General features: G+C 45.3%; 2 protein-coding genes across 5 annotated transcripts in view; one reads left to right on the plus strand and one right to left on the minus strand.

Annotated features, from left to right (window-relative positions):
* Window positions 1-13,184, minus strand: part of Mcc (MCC regulator of WNT signaling pathway) — a 274,857-nt gene that overhangs the window by 170,450 nt on the left and 91,223 nt on the right. Inside the window, exon 1 of one of the 4 annotated variants that reach the window (XM_045151948.1) lies at window positions 8,436-8,480. The exons of 2 other annotated variants lie outside the window; for them this stretch is intronic. The gene's annotated coding sequence lies outside the window, so the exon portion shown is untranslated. Of the gene's footprint in view, window positions 1-885; window positions 975-8,435; window positions 8,481-13,184 lie in introns of those variants that run through there. One more of the 4 variants, XM_045151950.1, reaches the window with a different exon arrangement.
* Window positions 2,719-6,227, plus strand: LOC123461420 (NHP2-like protein 1). The gene is made up of 2 exons (XM_045151586.1): window positions 2,719-2,839; window positions 5,815-6,227. Exons 1-2 carry the CDS (start codon window positions 2,719-2,721, stop codon window positions 6,210-6,212), a joined length of 519 nt encoding a protein of 172 aa, XP_045007521.1. The 3' UTR covers window positions 6,213-6,227.

A 13,184-nucleotide genomic window follows, 5' to 3' on the forward strand; every position in this document is an offset into this window, starting at 1 on the left:
GCCTGGTCCCAGAGCTACTGTTTAATCTTGAGAACTAATAAACAGCCTCCGCTGGGGGAATGCCAACGTTCGGCATTTACTTTGATAGGTTTGCTCCAGCCACCCCTGGCTTTCAACCTTTTCTGACAGAATGCATGCATACAGTTAGTCTAGATGGGTTCCTTTGTAGTTCCTTTTGGGGAATGCTCATGTATTAACAGCCACTCAGATATACTTACAGTTTATATGTAGAGGTGACTCAAAATCACACATCCTAGACTCAGCTAGTATTATTAGCCCAAGGTCATACCCACTAGGCATACTAAACATCTAAGCATAAATAGAGAGATGTGCTTACATTTGTAATCCACAGAACACATAATTATCCATTTTGTTTACAGAGTCAAGACAGTTTATTAGACTTTGTGACTTTGGCCCCAATTTCTTGTCCTTCCAAACGCCTTCTACTTTTCCTCTAGCCCCAGTGACATCAGTAGTTTTCCCTCTTTGGGGGGCTGCACGGTGCCTCTGGAAGGACCTTGCCAACATATTCCCAACTCTGTTTTTCTCTCCCATATCAACAATAGCTTCTCAAGTTTAAATGTGATTTTAAACTATACCTATCTAGCAAAATCCGATTTGCTGGCTGCTAATAAAATGCATGTAATTTTATTTTTAGAACTCCTCAGCCATCAATCCAGGTGTTCAGGTGATCTGTATAGAGAAGCCAAGGCTGGTCTTGGAATACCTGGGTTCCTGCCTGTCAGTCCCACCCGTGGTCTCTGAACCTGAATGCTTAGATGGGCTGGGGAGCTAGCCCACTGCCCTGCTTGTACAGAAAGTTCTCTCCCTCCATCAGCACAGTCTCCCACCCCAGAACCCAGCAGAGAGTAGCCATTAACTTACCTAAGAGGTGTGGGTGTGGCTGCCACACTGTCCAGGGGCCGGTTACTCTGGCAGCGCGCAATGCCTGTTCCTAGCCTTTCAATGAACTCGGTGACTCAGCGGCAGCCCCTTCCCCCACCAGCCTCCAGTCTCACTCCTCTCAATCGCCCCCGTGCCCATGTGACAGCTCGTTGTCTCCACTGAGACTAATCCCATATCAATAAGAGCTTTCAGCACAGCCCCAACCAGATTGCTCCATCTCACAACCACTCTGCTGACTCGCTCGGGGACCACAAAATATTCCCCAAGCACATGCTATTTAAAGACAGCCCCACCGACAAACTTGGGATCGCTTGGTGTGGTGATTTCACTTGCGAAGTTTGTGGCTTTAACAAAGCAACTGGGCTAACCAGCTTTCAAGCTCTCGCATCCAGGTGCTGGGCAAGACACGGGATGAGATACGGTCAGATTTTACACTCAAGCCAGTAATAAAGGCAAGCGCCAGGGCGGAGCACTGTTACTGTAGTAACAGACCACCCCCCAACGCACAGCATTCAAATAAAGCCTGCATGTTAGAGGACAGGTCAAGACGAGCTCTTAAATATTCAATGAGTGGATATGGCTGTAAGAATTCTTCGCCATAGGCTGGGAAGATAGCTCAGCAGTTAAAGGCGCTCGCTCTCAAAGCCTGTGGGCCTGAGGTTCAATTCCCTCATCACCCACGTGAGCTGGATACAAAAAGTGGTGCCAAGTGACTAATATTCCTTTGCAGTGGCAAGAGGTTCTGGCACAATCATACACCCATACACGGGGAGGGGGGAAATGAATGAATGAATAAGTAACAATTTCTGCCATAGATCTGAGCAGGGCAGCATGGAAAAGTTATCCTCAGATTAGTAAGGATTGAACATGTTATATTTCATAACAAGGCCATAAAAACCCTACTGAGGTTGGTTCTTAATTTTGTCTATCATATCTAAATGGATTCTTCAGAAGTAAACGAAATCAAACTTAGTACAGACCTGTAGCATTCACTTTTCCACTGCTGGGCCAAAAACCTGACCGGATGCAGCTCGTGGGAGGAAGGGATTTATTCCAGCTTACAGTTTGGAAGGGAAGTTTCATCGTGGTGGGGAAAGCATGGCAGGCCTCAGTTTCCTCCCTGGTTAAGAACCTCACCGGCCCTGCTTGCTTACTTAACAGAACCAACCTGGTGCTTGCACACTCAGGTAGGAGGTCTACATCTGAGAGAAGGTTAAAGAGAATGGGCACACATGTGAGGCCAGGTCTGCCATGTCTCATGGCTTCTATGCCCACCCTAAGGTGAGAGAGAGAGGCGAAGAGGAGAGGGAGGGGAACGGAGGGAAGAAACACAGTCAAGCCTCTGTGCATGCCTGCCAGCCTCAACAGGAAGCTTAAGGAACACCCTGGAAAGTATCACAAGACATAGGATGCTCACAGAGGCATGTGCTTACAGTGTGCCCAAAGTCCAAGTTTTGAAAGGTGAAATAGTTATAAGGGTGAGAGAGAAAGGCTTAACTCCTCTCTGGAAAATGTCGTATTTGCTAAAAATAAGTGAGCTCTAAATTAATGATGCTAGGGGAAGAGGAAAAAATATGGAAGTGGCATGGGGGTGAGGAAGCATCCTCCAGCCTAAGACTGAGGAAGGGAAAAAAAAAATGGAAGTGACATGGGGTGAGGAAGCATTTTCCAGCCTAAGACTGAGAAAAGAAGGGCCGAAGGTACCAGGGAAGCTGTGGGCATCGGCTGAACTGTGATCCATGCTCTACAAGGCACCTAATGGCCACCCCGCCGTGGACCCACTTGGTTTCACCGGTCTGCCTCCACACCAGCATGAGGAGGTGCCCAGGGCTGGCAGCCTGCATCGCACTGGTATCCGGAGAGCGCAGTAGCAGCATTCCACCGAGCTGCTCCGCCCTGTACAACTGCCTCACGCAGCTGTTTACAATGACAGGTAACCATAACTCAGTCATCCAACCCTATCTCCTCATCTTCCAGATAGGGAAACTGAGGCCTGGTGGTGAGGTGGAAGTGTTTCATGAGGGTAGCATCCAAGCTCCTGCCTGGCCTCACCTTGTCATCAGCTTACAATGCTGTTCCCAGGAGACCAACAGCTCTATTTATAGTCTCATTTGGTACCCCTGTGTTTGTGCGTGTACGTCTAGCACACCATAAGCCCTTAGAATTGTTTGTATTTGTTTATTTTTATTGATTCATTTGAGAGTAATAGAGAGAGAAAGAGGCAGAGAGAGAGAGAGAGAGAGAGAATGGGCATGCCAGGGCCTCCAGCCACTACAAACAAACCCCAGATGCATGTGCCACCTTGTGCATCTGGCTTACGTGGGTCCTGGGGAATTGAGCCTTGAACCGGGGCCCTTAGGCTTCTCAGGCAAGCGCTTACCCACTAAGCCATCTCTCCAGCCCCTGTTTAAAAGTATTTTTGATGCTTTGAGCAGGGCAGGATTACTAGCCCAGCTGGGGCAGTGCAAGAGAGACTGAACGATTTTTCTGATGCCACAATCCAAGTCCTTCCTCCTCATTCCATGCATTAATGCCCCAAGCACTACAGTTAAAATTCAAAGAGGAAAAATGTAGAAAGAGGATTCAGCTGTAGAGGAAACTGGCCTTTAGTGGACACCTTTATATACATCAGTTTGGGAATTAGATTTCGATTTAGAATGGGACTTGCATATGAAACTAGACCCCCGATGTTTACTAGCCCTGTGACAAGGAAAGGAAGCCAGTCTGCCTCCTCACCTCACAGGAATGACATGAGGATTAAGAGAGATAGCAAAGGGATGGAGAGATTGTTCAGTGGTTAAGGCACTTGCCTTCCAAGCCTAACAACCTAAGTTCCATTCCCCAGTACCCATGTAAGCCAGATGCACAAAGTGGTACATGCATCTGGACTTTGTTTGCAGTGGCTAGATGCCCTAGCATGCCCATATTCATTTGTTCTCTAGTTCTCTGCCCCCTCTCCTCTCTGCGTGTCTACATCTCTTTGCTCACTAGTAAATTTTAAAAAGAGAGGGAGAGAGAAAGAGAAAAACAGGCCAGGTAAGAACAAGCTTGAGTGCCCATTTAGACTCATCATATTAAACAGCATAACTTGTCAGATATGGTGGCGCATGCCTTTAATCCCAGCACTCAGGAGGCACAGGTAGACGGATTGCCATGAGTTGAGAGCCAGGCTGAGACTGCACAGTGAATTCCAGGTCAGCCTGGGCTAGAGTGAGACCCTACCTCAAAAAAATAAGAGAGAGATGGTGGAGGGGGACAGACAGCAGATAAAAGATAATGTGTCATACAACCTAGTTGAGTATAAGCATCTAGTAAGTATTTGCTGTTTTATTCACATCAACACCACATACAGATGGAGACTTAATGAAAACTCTTCTTGGAGCAGAGCCAGGCGACATCTATGCTGGGTTTGTGCGATAGTTTATCTAGAGGAATTGAGTTTGAGAGAGTGGCTCTAAGGAAAAGGTCTTTCTTTACAAAACAATCGATCCCTTTGTTCTTCTAATCGGTCCTTCCATGTAGTTATCTAGTGCCCACTGTGAGCACAGCACAATCCGATCCAAAATGATTCTCAGCAGGGTTCTCTCAAATAAAGGTGTTTTCTAGGGTACATAAATACCGGCTCATTCACTAACCCTGATAGTCAAGCAAGGCTTCAGATATATACCAACTGAAGCAAATGAGGCACACAGAGGTCCACTCAGACCCCAGTAAAGGTAACCGATTGAGAGAAACACGCCTACCAGAAAAACCCCAGCAAAATTACCTTCAGTATGAAGTGATTCTTCATCACTACAAGACCTGGCTGAGGTTGACAGCCTTGAGGTCCCACAATCGTTGATTGTAACTTGGTTTGAAGGAGAGAATTTAGATAGTTATGATATTACTCAGGACAATATTCTTCCTTCTAGGGACACATATAAGACTCTCATATGCCCCACATGGCACTATGATTTCACCATCTTTCCATGCATATTTGTCAACTGACCTGTTCTCAGTGGCCAAGTAAACGAGCCTACATAAAGCAGAGCTATAGCCTAAGTGGACTGCCTGTGAACTGTTATTAAAATTTATTTAGTATTTGTGGAGAGAGAGAGAATGAATGAATGAGGTTAAGAATGGGCAGACAAGGGTGTCTTGCTGTTGCAAATCAACTCCACGTGCCACTTTGTGCATCTGGCTTTGCATGGGTATTGGGGAATCAAACCTAGGCCAGCAGGCTTTGTAATCTAGCATCTTTAACTACTGAGCCATCTCCCTAGCCCTATCTTTTGGGGAAAAAAAAAAACATCTTATGAATCTTTGATTAGCACACAAAGTAACAAGCTCCAGTATGGCACTGACACATCATGGTACTTTGTTCTTACTGGCAATTCCTACTGCCCTCCCTGCTCCCCCCCCCACCCTTGCTGGTCTCCACTCTACCCCAGAAGTAGCCTCCTTTCTTTTTTTTTCTTTTTCTTTTAAATTTTTTTGTTTATTTTTATTTATTTGAGAGCGACAGAGAGAGAAAGAATGAGAGAGAGGCAGTCGCGCGCGCGCGCTCGGCAGGCCAGAGGTCCAGGCCGCCGTGCTCCGGGGCTCACTGGCCGGGGTGAGTGGAGGAGAGGGCCTGGCCCAGCGTGGGAGAGAATGGCCAACCCACGTGGGAGCCTGTAGAAAGCTGGGTGGAAAAAAGCTTGCCTTCATCCGTTTTTCATTATTATTATTATTTATAACAATCCGCGGAGGATGCAGTTAAGCCACGGGATTCGGATCAGTCTCCCCTACCCATTCCCGGGTTCGGGTTCGGGAGAGCTGCTTGGGACTGTATCTTGTACCCACCGGGCACTAACACGTGCCAGGCACTTAAAGGAGATTTTAAAATCTGGAGCTGTGCAGCGGCCTCGGCCCAGTCCCGAATCCCAGCGAAGGCGTCTGCTACAGAGGCTGATGTTAATCCAAAGGCCTATCCCCTGGCAGACACCCACCTCACCAAGAAACTACTGGACCTTGTTCAGCAATCGTGTAACTACAAACAGCTTCGGAAAGGAGCCAATGAGGCCACCAAAACGCTGAACAGGGGCATCTCTGAGTTCATCGTGATGGCAGCAGATGCTGAGCCCTTGGAGATCATCCTGCACCTCCCACTTCTGTGTGAAGACAAGAATGTCCCCTATGTGTTTGTGCGTTCCAAGCAGGCCCTAGCGCGGGCCTGTGGGGTCTCCAGGCCTGTCATTGCCTGTTCTGTCACCATCAAAGAAGGCTCTCAGCTCAAGCAGCAGATCCAGTCCATTCAGCAGTCTATTGAAAGGCTCTTGGTCTAAACCTGTGGCCTTAGCCATTCCCTGACACACTCCCCCTTGTGTATCATATTGTCTGTATTAGCATATAGTATTTTCAGCCCCTCTCTTATAAAATAATGTACTACAGTAAAAAAAAAAAAAAAAAAAAAAAAGAATGTGTGAGAGAGAGAGAGAGAGAGAATGGGCACACCAGGGCTTCCAGCCACTACAAAGGAACTCCAGAACGCCTGAGCCCCCTTGTGCATCTGTCTAACATGGGTCCTGGGGAAATCGAGCCTTGAACCGGGGTCCTTAGGCTTCACAGGTAAGCGCTTAAATGCTAAGCCATCTCTCCAGCCCCTTTCTGCTTTTTTATGTATACGTGTGCTCCATAACCCTGTTCTCTTTGCTCCTCCCTTTGCACCCAGCACACGCACAGCCTAGATTCTACACGAGTCAACAACAGGCAACATTTGCCTTTCTGAATGTGGCTCATTTTGCTCAACATAATCATCTTCAGTTACATCCATTTTCCTAGGACTGTCCTAATTTCATTTTCCTTTGCAGTCAAATGGAACTGCATTGTGTGTAAGCACCTCATGTTACCTATTTTTCTACTGCTAACATCTAAGCTACTTCTATACCTTGGCTACTTGTAAGCAGCGCGGCAATAAACATGGGCGCCCAAGTGTCTCCATGCTGCCCTGGCTTGGAATCGTTCTGGTTATATATACACTCAGGAGTGGAATAGCTGGGCTATATAGTGGCATTTCTAGTTTTAGATTTTTTTTTTTTATTTCGTGTGCACAAGCACACGTGCATGCCAAGGTCTCTTGACGGTGCAAATATTAGACACTTGTGCCACTTTTTGCATCCAGTTTTTCTGGGTTGCTTGAGGATTGAGCCCAGGATGTCAGGCTTTGCAAGTAAGTCCCTTTAACCATGGAGCCATCTTACCAACCCCTATTCTTTTAATTAAAAAATTTTTTTTGGAAACTCCATACTGATTTCCACTGTGACTACAGCAATTCACATTCCCACCAGCAATGGAGCAGTGTTCCTCTTTCCCCACACCCTCACCAGCGTTTACTGTTGTTTATTTTCTTGATCCTAGCCATTCTGCCTGGTGCGAGACAGAGGCTGAAAGCAGCTTTAACTTACTTTCCTCTGGTGGTAAAGATGTTGAACGCTTTTTCAAATATTTATCAGCAGTTTGTATGTCTTCCTTTGAGAATATTCTCAATTTATTAGTCCATTTATTGACAGGATGATTGTTCTCTAGTACTGGGGTTCTTTGTACAGCATAGATATTAATCCCACACCTGCCGCCTGGTTGGCAAAGCCTTTCCCCGCTTTCTCAAGCTGTCTCTTCACTGCACTGATGGGTTCCTAAGCTGTTTCTTGTTATTATTATTATTATTTGAGAGAGAGAAATAGGCATGTAGAGAAAGGGGGGGAGAGAACAGGTACACCAGGGCCTTTGGCCACTGCAAACAAACTCCAGATGCATGCGCCCCCTTATGCATCTGGCTTATGTGGGTCCTGAAGAATCGAACATGGCTCCTTTGGCTTTGTAGGCAAACGCCTTAACCGCTAAGCCAGCTCTTTAGCCCCTAAGCTGTTTCATCTCACGCAACCCCACCTGCCATTTCTCAGGCTTGTCCTGTTCTACTGGAGTCCTTTCCACAAAGTCCTTGCCTGTGCCTGTGTCTTGACATCCTTTTACCTACTTTGGCAGTTTTTGTTTTGTTTTGTTGTTGCTTTTTGTTTTTTCACCCTGAGGTAAGGTCTTACTCTAGCCCAGGCTGATCTAGAATTCACTATGTAGTCTCAGGGTGGCCTCGAACTCATGGTGATTCTCCTACCTCTGCCTCCCCAGTGCTGGGATTAAAGGCATGCGCCACCACACCTGGCTCTCCACTAGCAGTTTTAGTTTTGGGTTAGCTGCTGACAATATCTATCTTTACTATCATACTATTGTTCAGCTTTTTGCTATGACAAATACCTGAGGTAATTGGCTGATTAAAAAAAAAAAATGGTGCACTTGGCTCACAATTTCAAGTTTTCAGTCCATGCTCAGTTGACTATGAAGCTTGGGGCCTGTGGTGGTAGTTCATGGCAGAGGAGCCCAGTAGGTCAAAACCATCAACTTTAGGGCTCAGAGGCTAGCAGAGAAAGAGAAAGAGAAAAAAGGAGGCTACGGGGCCATTATCCCTGCCAAGAGCACACTGCCAGGGAACTAAATAGCTGCCCCTCAGGTCTCACCTCTTCCAAGCTCTACCGCCTGTCAGCGGTGCTGCAGAGGGTCCAAGGACTCACCACATGGCCCTTTAGGAAATGCTGAAGATCCAAACTACAGCGGTGACATCGTCACAGTCCCCAGATGTAACCACTGCACGTTGGATACTTCGTTCAGATCAATCCTTGGCAAGGCAAACTTGAAGAAAAGGAGGTTGACATCTGTGTGTTCATTCCCCATATGGACAGACAGACTCTTCTATAAAGTCCCGCAAATTCTCACAGAAAGAAAACCACCCTTTGAGAACATTCAGAAGCTAATGATAAGTGGCCTCCTGGGCAGCTCTCCCTCTCCAAGATTGCCAGACCTGCACCTGAAGAGCAAACAAAGAGAAAAGCTTTCTTTAGCCAAGTTCTTCGAGATGGGGTGAGACTTTAATTTTCCTTTAAAATGTAATAGCGCTGAGGGCATAGCTCATTGGTAGAGCATTTGCCTAGCAGTTGTAAGGTGCTAGGTTCAATTCTCAGTACCGTAAGACAAAAATAAATAAATAAATAAAGGGGAAAAAAATAATGCCTTTCCACTTTGAGACAAGGTAGTTGCTTTGGTAGAAGAAAGCAACACTGAGCTTCAAGACTTGAGAAACTGAAGCAAAGAAAGAAAATTTTACTAGCAAGAGTATCATTTGGAAGAAAAACACCTCTTTCTTTTTAATATAATATTTTTTATTTATTATGTAGGAGGGATAGAATGGGTACACCAGGGCCTCCAGCTACTGTAAAAGAATTCTAGATGCTAAGAGGATATAAATAAATCATATGGAATCCTACTTTTTTGGACAATGCAACACTCAGAAGCCATAGATTGTTGCTAGAAAATTTTCAGTGCCAGGGACGGGATACCTTCCAGTGTATTGTTGGCCAGGGAGGTCCCTGATGCCCCTAAAACATTACAGGCCATTGCCAAGGCCCTTGGTTTCCCACCAGGAATAGATGGTAAGACCCTATTGCTGAAGACTCCACATACTTGGGCTGCAAGGCCACTGAGAAACCCTGCTGGAACTGAGCTGATAACCTCCTCCATGTAGACCAGCTGACAGAAAGCTGGAAAAAGCTACACTGCATGCAGTTCAATGGGAGAGAGAGAAATCACCAGAGAAGATACTGAACAGTGGACACTGCAAGCCTTATAATTGGCCAGCCAGGCCAAATGAGCCAATGGGTATGATAATGGCACATCTGTCATGGTGGAAACCAACTGCCCTTTAATTGGACTGGAGGCCTGCTCCATGGGAGGGAATACATCCCTGATGCTGAAAACTTAAAACAGGGGTAGTCATGAGCCCTAGGGGTGTAACATCTGCTGCTATCTGGCTAAATGTATAAACTATGTTTATCAAACTGCCCAGTAAAAGCATTTCTCTTAATGTTCATACCCTTATGTTAATGCTACTCTCACTTTTGGTAGAGAATCTTCTCTTTTCAGATGGCAGTGACCTTGGGACGACTCAGAAGGTATCATGGTGCTGGAAAGAAGTAACTGCAGTGCTCAGTACTGTAATATCTCTATCACACTTTCCAAGGCTCAGGGTCTAATGCGGAAAAGGTGGTGGAAAGAATGTAAGAGCCAAAGGAAGGGTAGGACTCCTTACAACATGCTCCTCCAGACACAAACTGGCCTGGATATCCATGACCTCACAGTGCCTGACATTACCTACACAAGACCATCACAAGAGGAGGAAAAGATCATGACATCAAAATAAGAGAGACTGAGAAGGGGAGTGGATGTGATGGAGAATGGAGTTTCAAAGGGGAAAGTAGGGGGAGGGAAAGTATTATGATGGGATAGTTTTTATAATCATGGAAGTTGTTAATAAAAAATTGGGAAAAAAAAAGAATTCCAGATGCATGCACCACCATGTACATGGTTTATGTGGGATATGGTGAATTGAACTTAGGTTCTTAGGCTTCACAGACAAGTGCTTAAGAGCTAAGCCATTTCTCCAGCCTCAAAACAACTCTTTCTTGAAAGATTCATGTCTTTTTAAAAATTTAATTAGTTTATTTGTGTGTGTGTGTGTGTGTGTGTGTGTGTGTGTGTGTGTGTGTGTGTGTACGTGCATATGGACATGTGTGTAGGCACATGTGCCAGGGTCTCTTGCTGATGCAAACATACAGTAAGAGGCTTATACCACTTTTTGGATCCAGCTTAATGAGGTTGCTGGGGAACTGAAATTGGGCTAGCAAGCTTTGCAACCAAGTGCCTTTAAACACTCAACCATTGCCACAGCCCAAGATTCAAGGTTTTTATTCATAACAGAGAGAGAGAGAGAGAGTGGGCAGACCAGAGCCTCCAGCCACTGCAAACAAACTCCAGATGCATGTGCCACCTCGTTCAACTGGCTTATGTGGGTTCTGAGAAATTAAACCTGGGTCCTTTGGCTTTGCAGGCAAGCGCCTTAACCATTACGCCATCTCTCCAGCCCAAGAGAGAGGTTCTTAAAAATACATCTTATATCTGAGGAATTACAACAAAGCTCCTCACTACGTTCCTTAAAGGCCATATGCTCAACATCATGGCCTCAATGCAAGTGTGACTTTATTTTTATTTTATTAGAGAGAAAGAGACAGACAGAATGAGTGTACCGGGGCCTTTAGCCACTGTAAATGAACTCCAGATGCATGCGCCCCCTTGTGCATCTGGCTTATGTGGGTCCTGGAAAAGCGAACCAGGATCCTTTGGCTTTGCAAGAAAGCACCTTAACCACTAAGCCATCTCTCCAGCCCTAGACTTTCTTAATGCTTCTATAAATTACAGATCACTACAAGATTCAGAGGTTATATGCTGGGGCCATTTTATGAGGAATTAATAGATAAGGAGTAAGTCAATACCACATGATGCTCCAGAACTGATCCTAAAATACATCAAAAAGTAAATTAAGCCCGGCGTGGCGGTGCATGCCTTTGATCCCAGCACTCAGGAGGCAGAAGTAGGAGGATCGCCATGAGTTCAAGGCCACCTTGAGAATACAGACTGAATTCCAGGTCAGCCTGGGCTAGAATGAGACTCTATGTCAGAAAAAAAGAAAAGGTAAATTAGTGGCTTGGGTATAGCTCAACAGTTAAATGCTAGCCCAGGGTTCAATTCCCCAGCACCCACACAGAGCCAAATTGCAAGCAAAGTTCACAGATGTGGCAACACAAGAGCCTGTCTCAGAAAGAAGAGTGCACAAAGTTTTCCTCTGACCCACATATTCATGTGCATGCTTGCAGGCACACACACACACAAAGTAATTCTTTTAAAAAGTATACTGGTACAGGTTGTCTCAAATATCATTTACAACTAGGGTTCTAACAGCAGCTGCTTATCAAATAGCACTAGACTGTATCCCACATCAAGGATCTGAGTTCTCCTAACAGGTTCTTCCTTACATTCCAAGAATGACACAGTAATTCATTAATTCATGTGTATAAAACTCATTTTGATGTTTGAAGGCATACTTGATTTGTTGACCTGACATCATAAAATACAGACCCATGAAAATGCCTTAGAAGCGAAGTAAGGCTTTGAAAATAATTTTCATTCTCAAAATGTTATTGCCCCCAACTGACCTATCTACAAGTCCCAATCAGTCAGGCAGTTCAAAACACCACAAAACACCAGCTGCGGTTTTCTGAACAAAGCCCATAAAGACACAAAGGAAACAGGAAGGCGACAGAGAGTGCGCACTTTACTTTAGACCTCCCTGATTTCCTTTGGGCTTTGGATCCACACCACCTTTATGGCTGCCATAATTCTTTTGTAACAACCCAGTGTAGAAATCTCTTCTGCAAAAAGCAAGTCATAGTTTTGGTTTCCTCATCCAAAAGCAAGATTGTGGCTGGAAAGATGGGATAACAACTAAGGTGCTTGCCTGCGAAGCCTAAGGACCCAAGTTTGATTCTCCAAGTCCCAAGTAAGCCAGATGCACATGGTGGCACATGCATCTGGAGTTCGTTCGCAGCAGCTAGAGGCTCTGGCATGCCCATTCATTTCTCCCCCCTCCAATAAATAAAAATAAAAACTATTCTTTAAAAAGGCAGGATTGGGGCTGGAGAGATGGCTTAGCAGTTACAGCACTTGCCTGCAAAGCCAAAGGTCCCATGTAAGCCAGATAAACATGGTGGCTCATGCATCTGGAGCTCATTTGCAGTGTCTAGAAACCCTGGAGTGCTCATTATCTTAATCAATCAATCAATCAATCTCTCCCCGCCCCCTTCTCTTTGCCTCTTTCTCTCTTAAATAAATTAAAACAAAATAAAAGTATTTTGGTTTCTCAAGATAGGGTTTCATTCTAGCTCAGGCTGGCCTAGAATTCACTAGACAGTCTCAGGGTGGCCTCGAACTCATGGTGATCCTCCTACTTCTGCCTCCCAAGTGCTGGGATTAAAGGCATGCGCCACCACGCTTGGCTTTAAAAAAAGTATTTTTTAAAAGGCAGGATTGAACTCAGAACAGTAAAGTAACTCTTTTCTCACATTAGACTGTGGTCACTTGGTGTCAGCTGACCTAATAACCTTCTTCCTCTGTGGGAATTTGGAAAGAGAATTACCTACTTCCAGAGATTGCATATTTCAGGTCAGGTTCACATCACATTCAATACAAGGAACACCAAGTCTAGCCAAACCAGGGGATGGTGGCTAACTCTCATTTAATTGATGTATGGATGTTTACAATGTGATTTCATTTGTTTCTTTTTAAATTTGTATTTGCAAGCAGAGAGGGTGGGGGTGGAG

Source organism: Jaculus jaculus, chromosome 6, assembly GCF_020740685.1.
Source record: "Jaculus jaculus isolate mJacJac1 chromosome 6, mJacJac1.mat.Y.cur, whole genome shotgun sequence".
Lineage (NCBI taxonomy): Eukaryota > Metazoa > Chordata > Mammalia > Rodentia > Dipodidae > Jaculus > Jaculus jaculus.

Bases quoted from the DNA above. Each gene is read 5' to 3' on its own strand.
- LOC123461420 (XM_045151586.1), top strand. From the start codon at position 2,719: ATGAGGAGGTGCCCAGGGCTGGCAGCCTGCATCGCACTGGTATCCGGA. The intron at 2,840-5,814 runs GTAACCATAACT...CCCGAATCCCAG, and splicing joins GCAGCTGTTTACAATGACAG to CGAAGGCGTCTGCTACAGAG.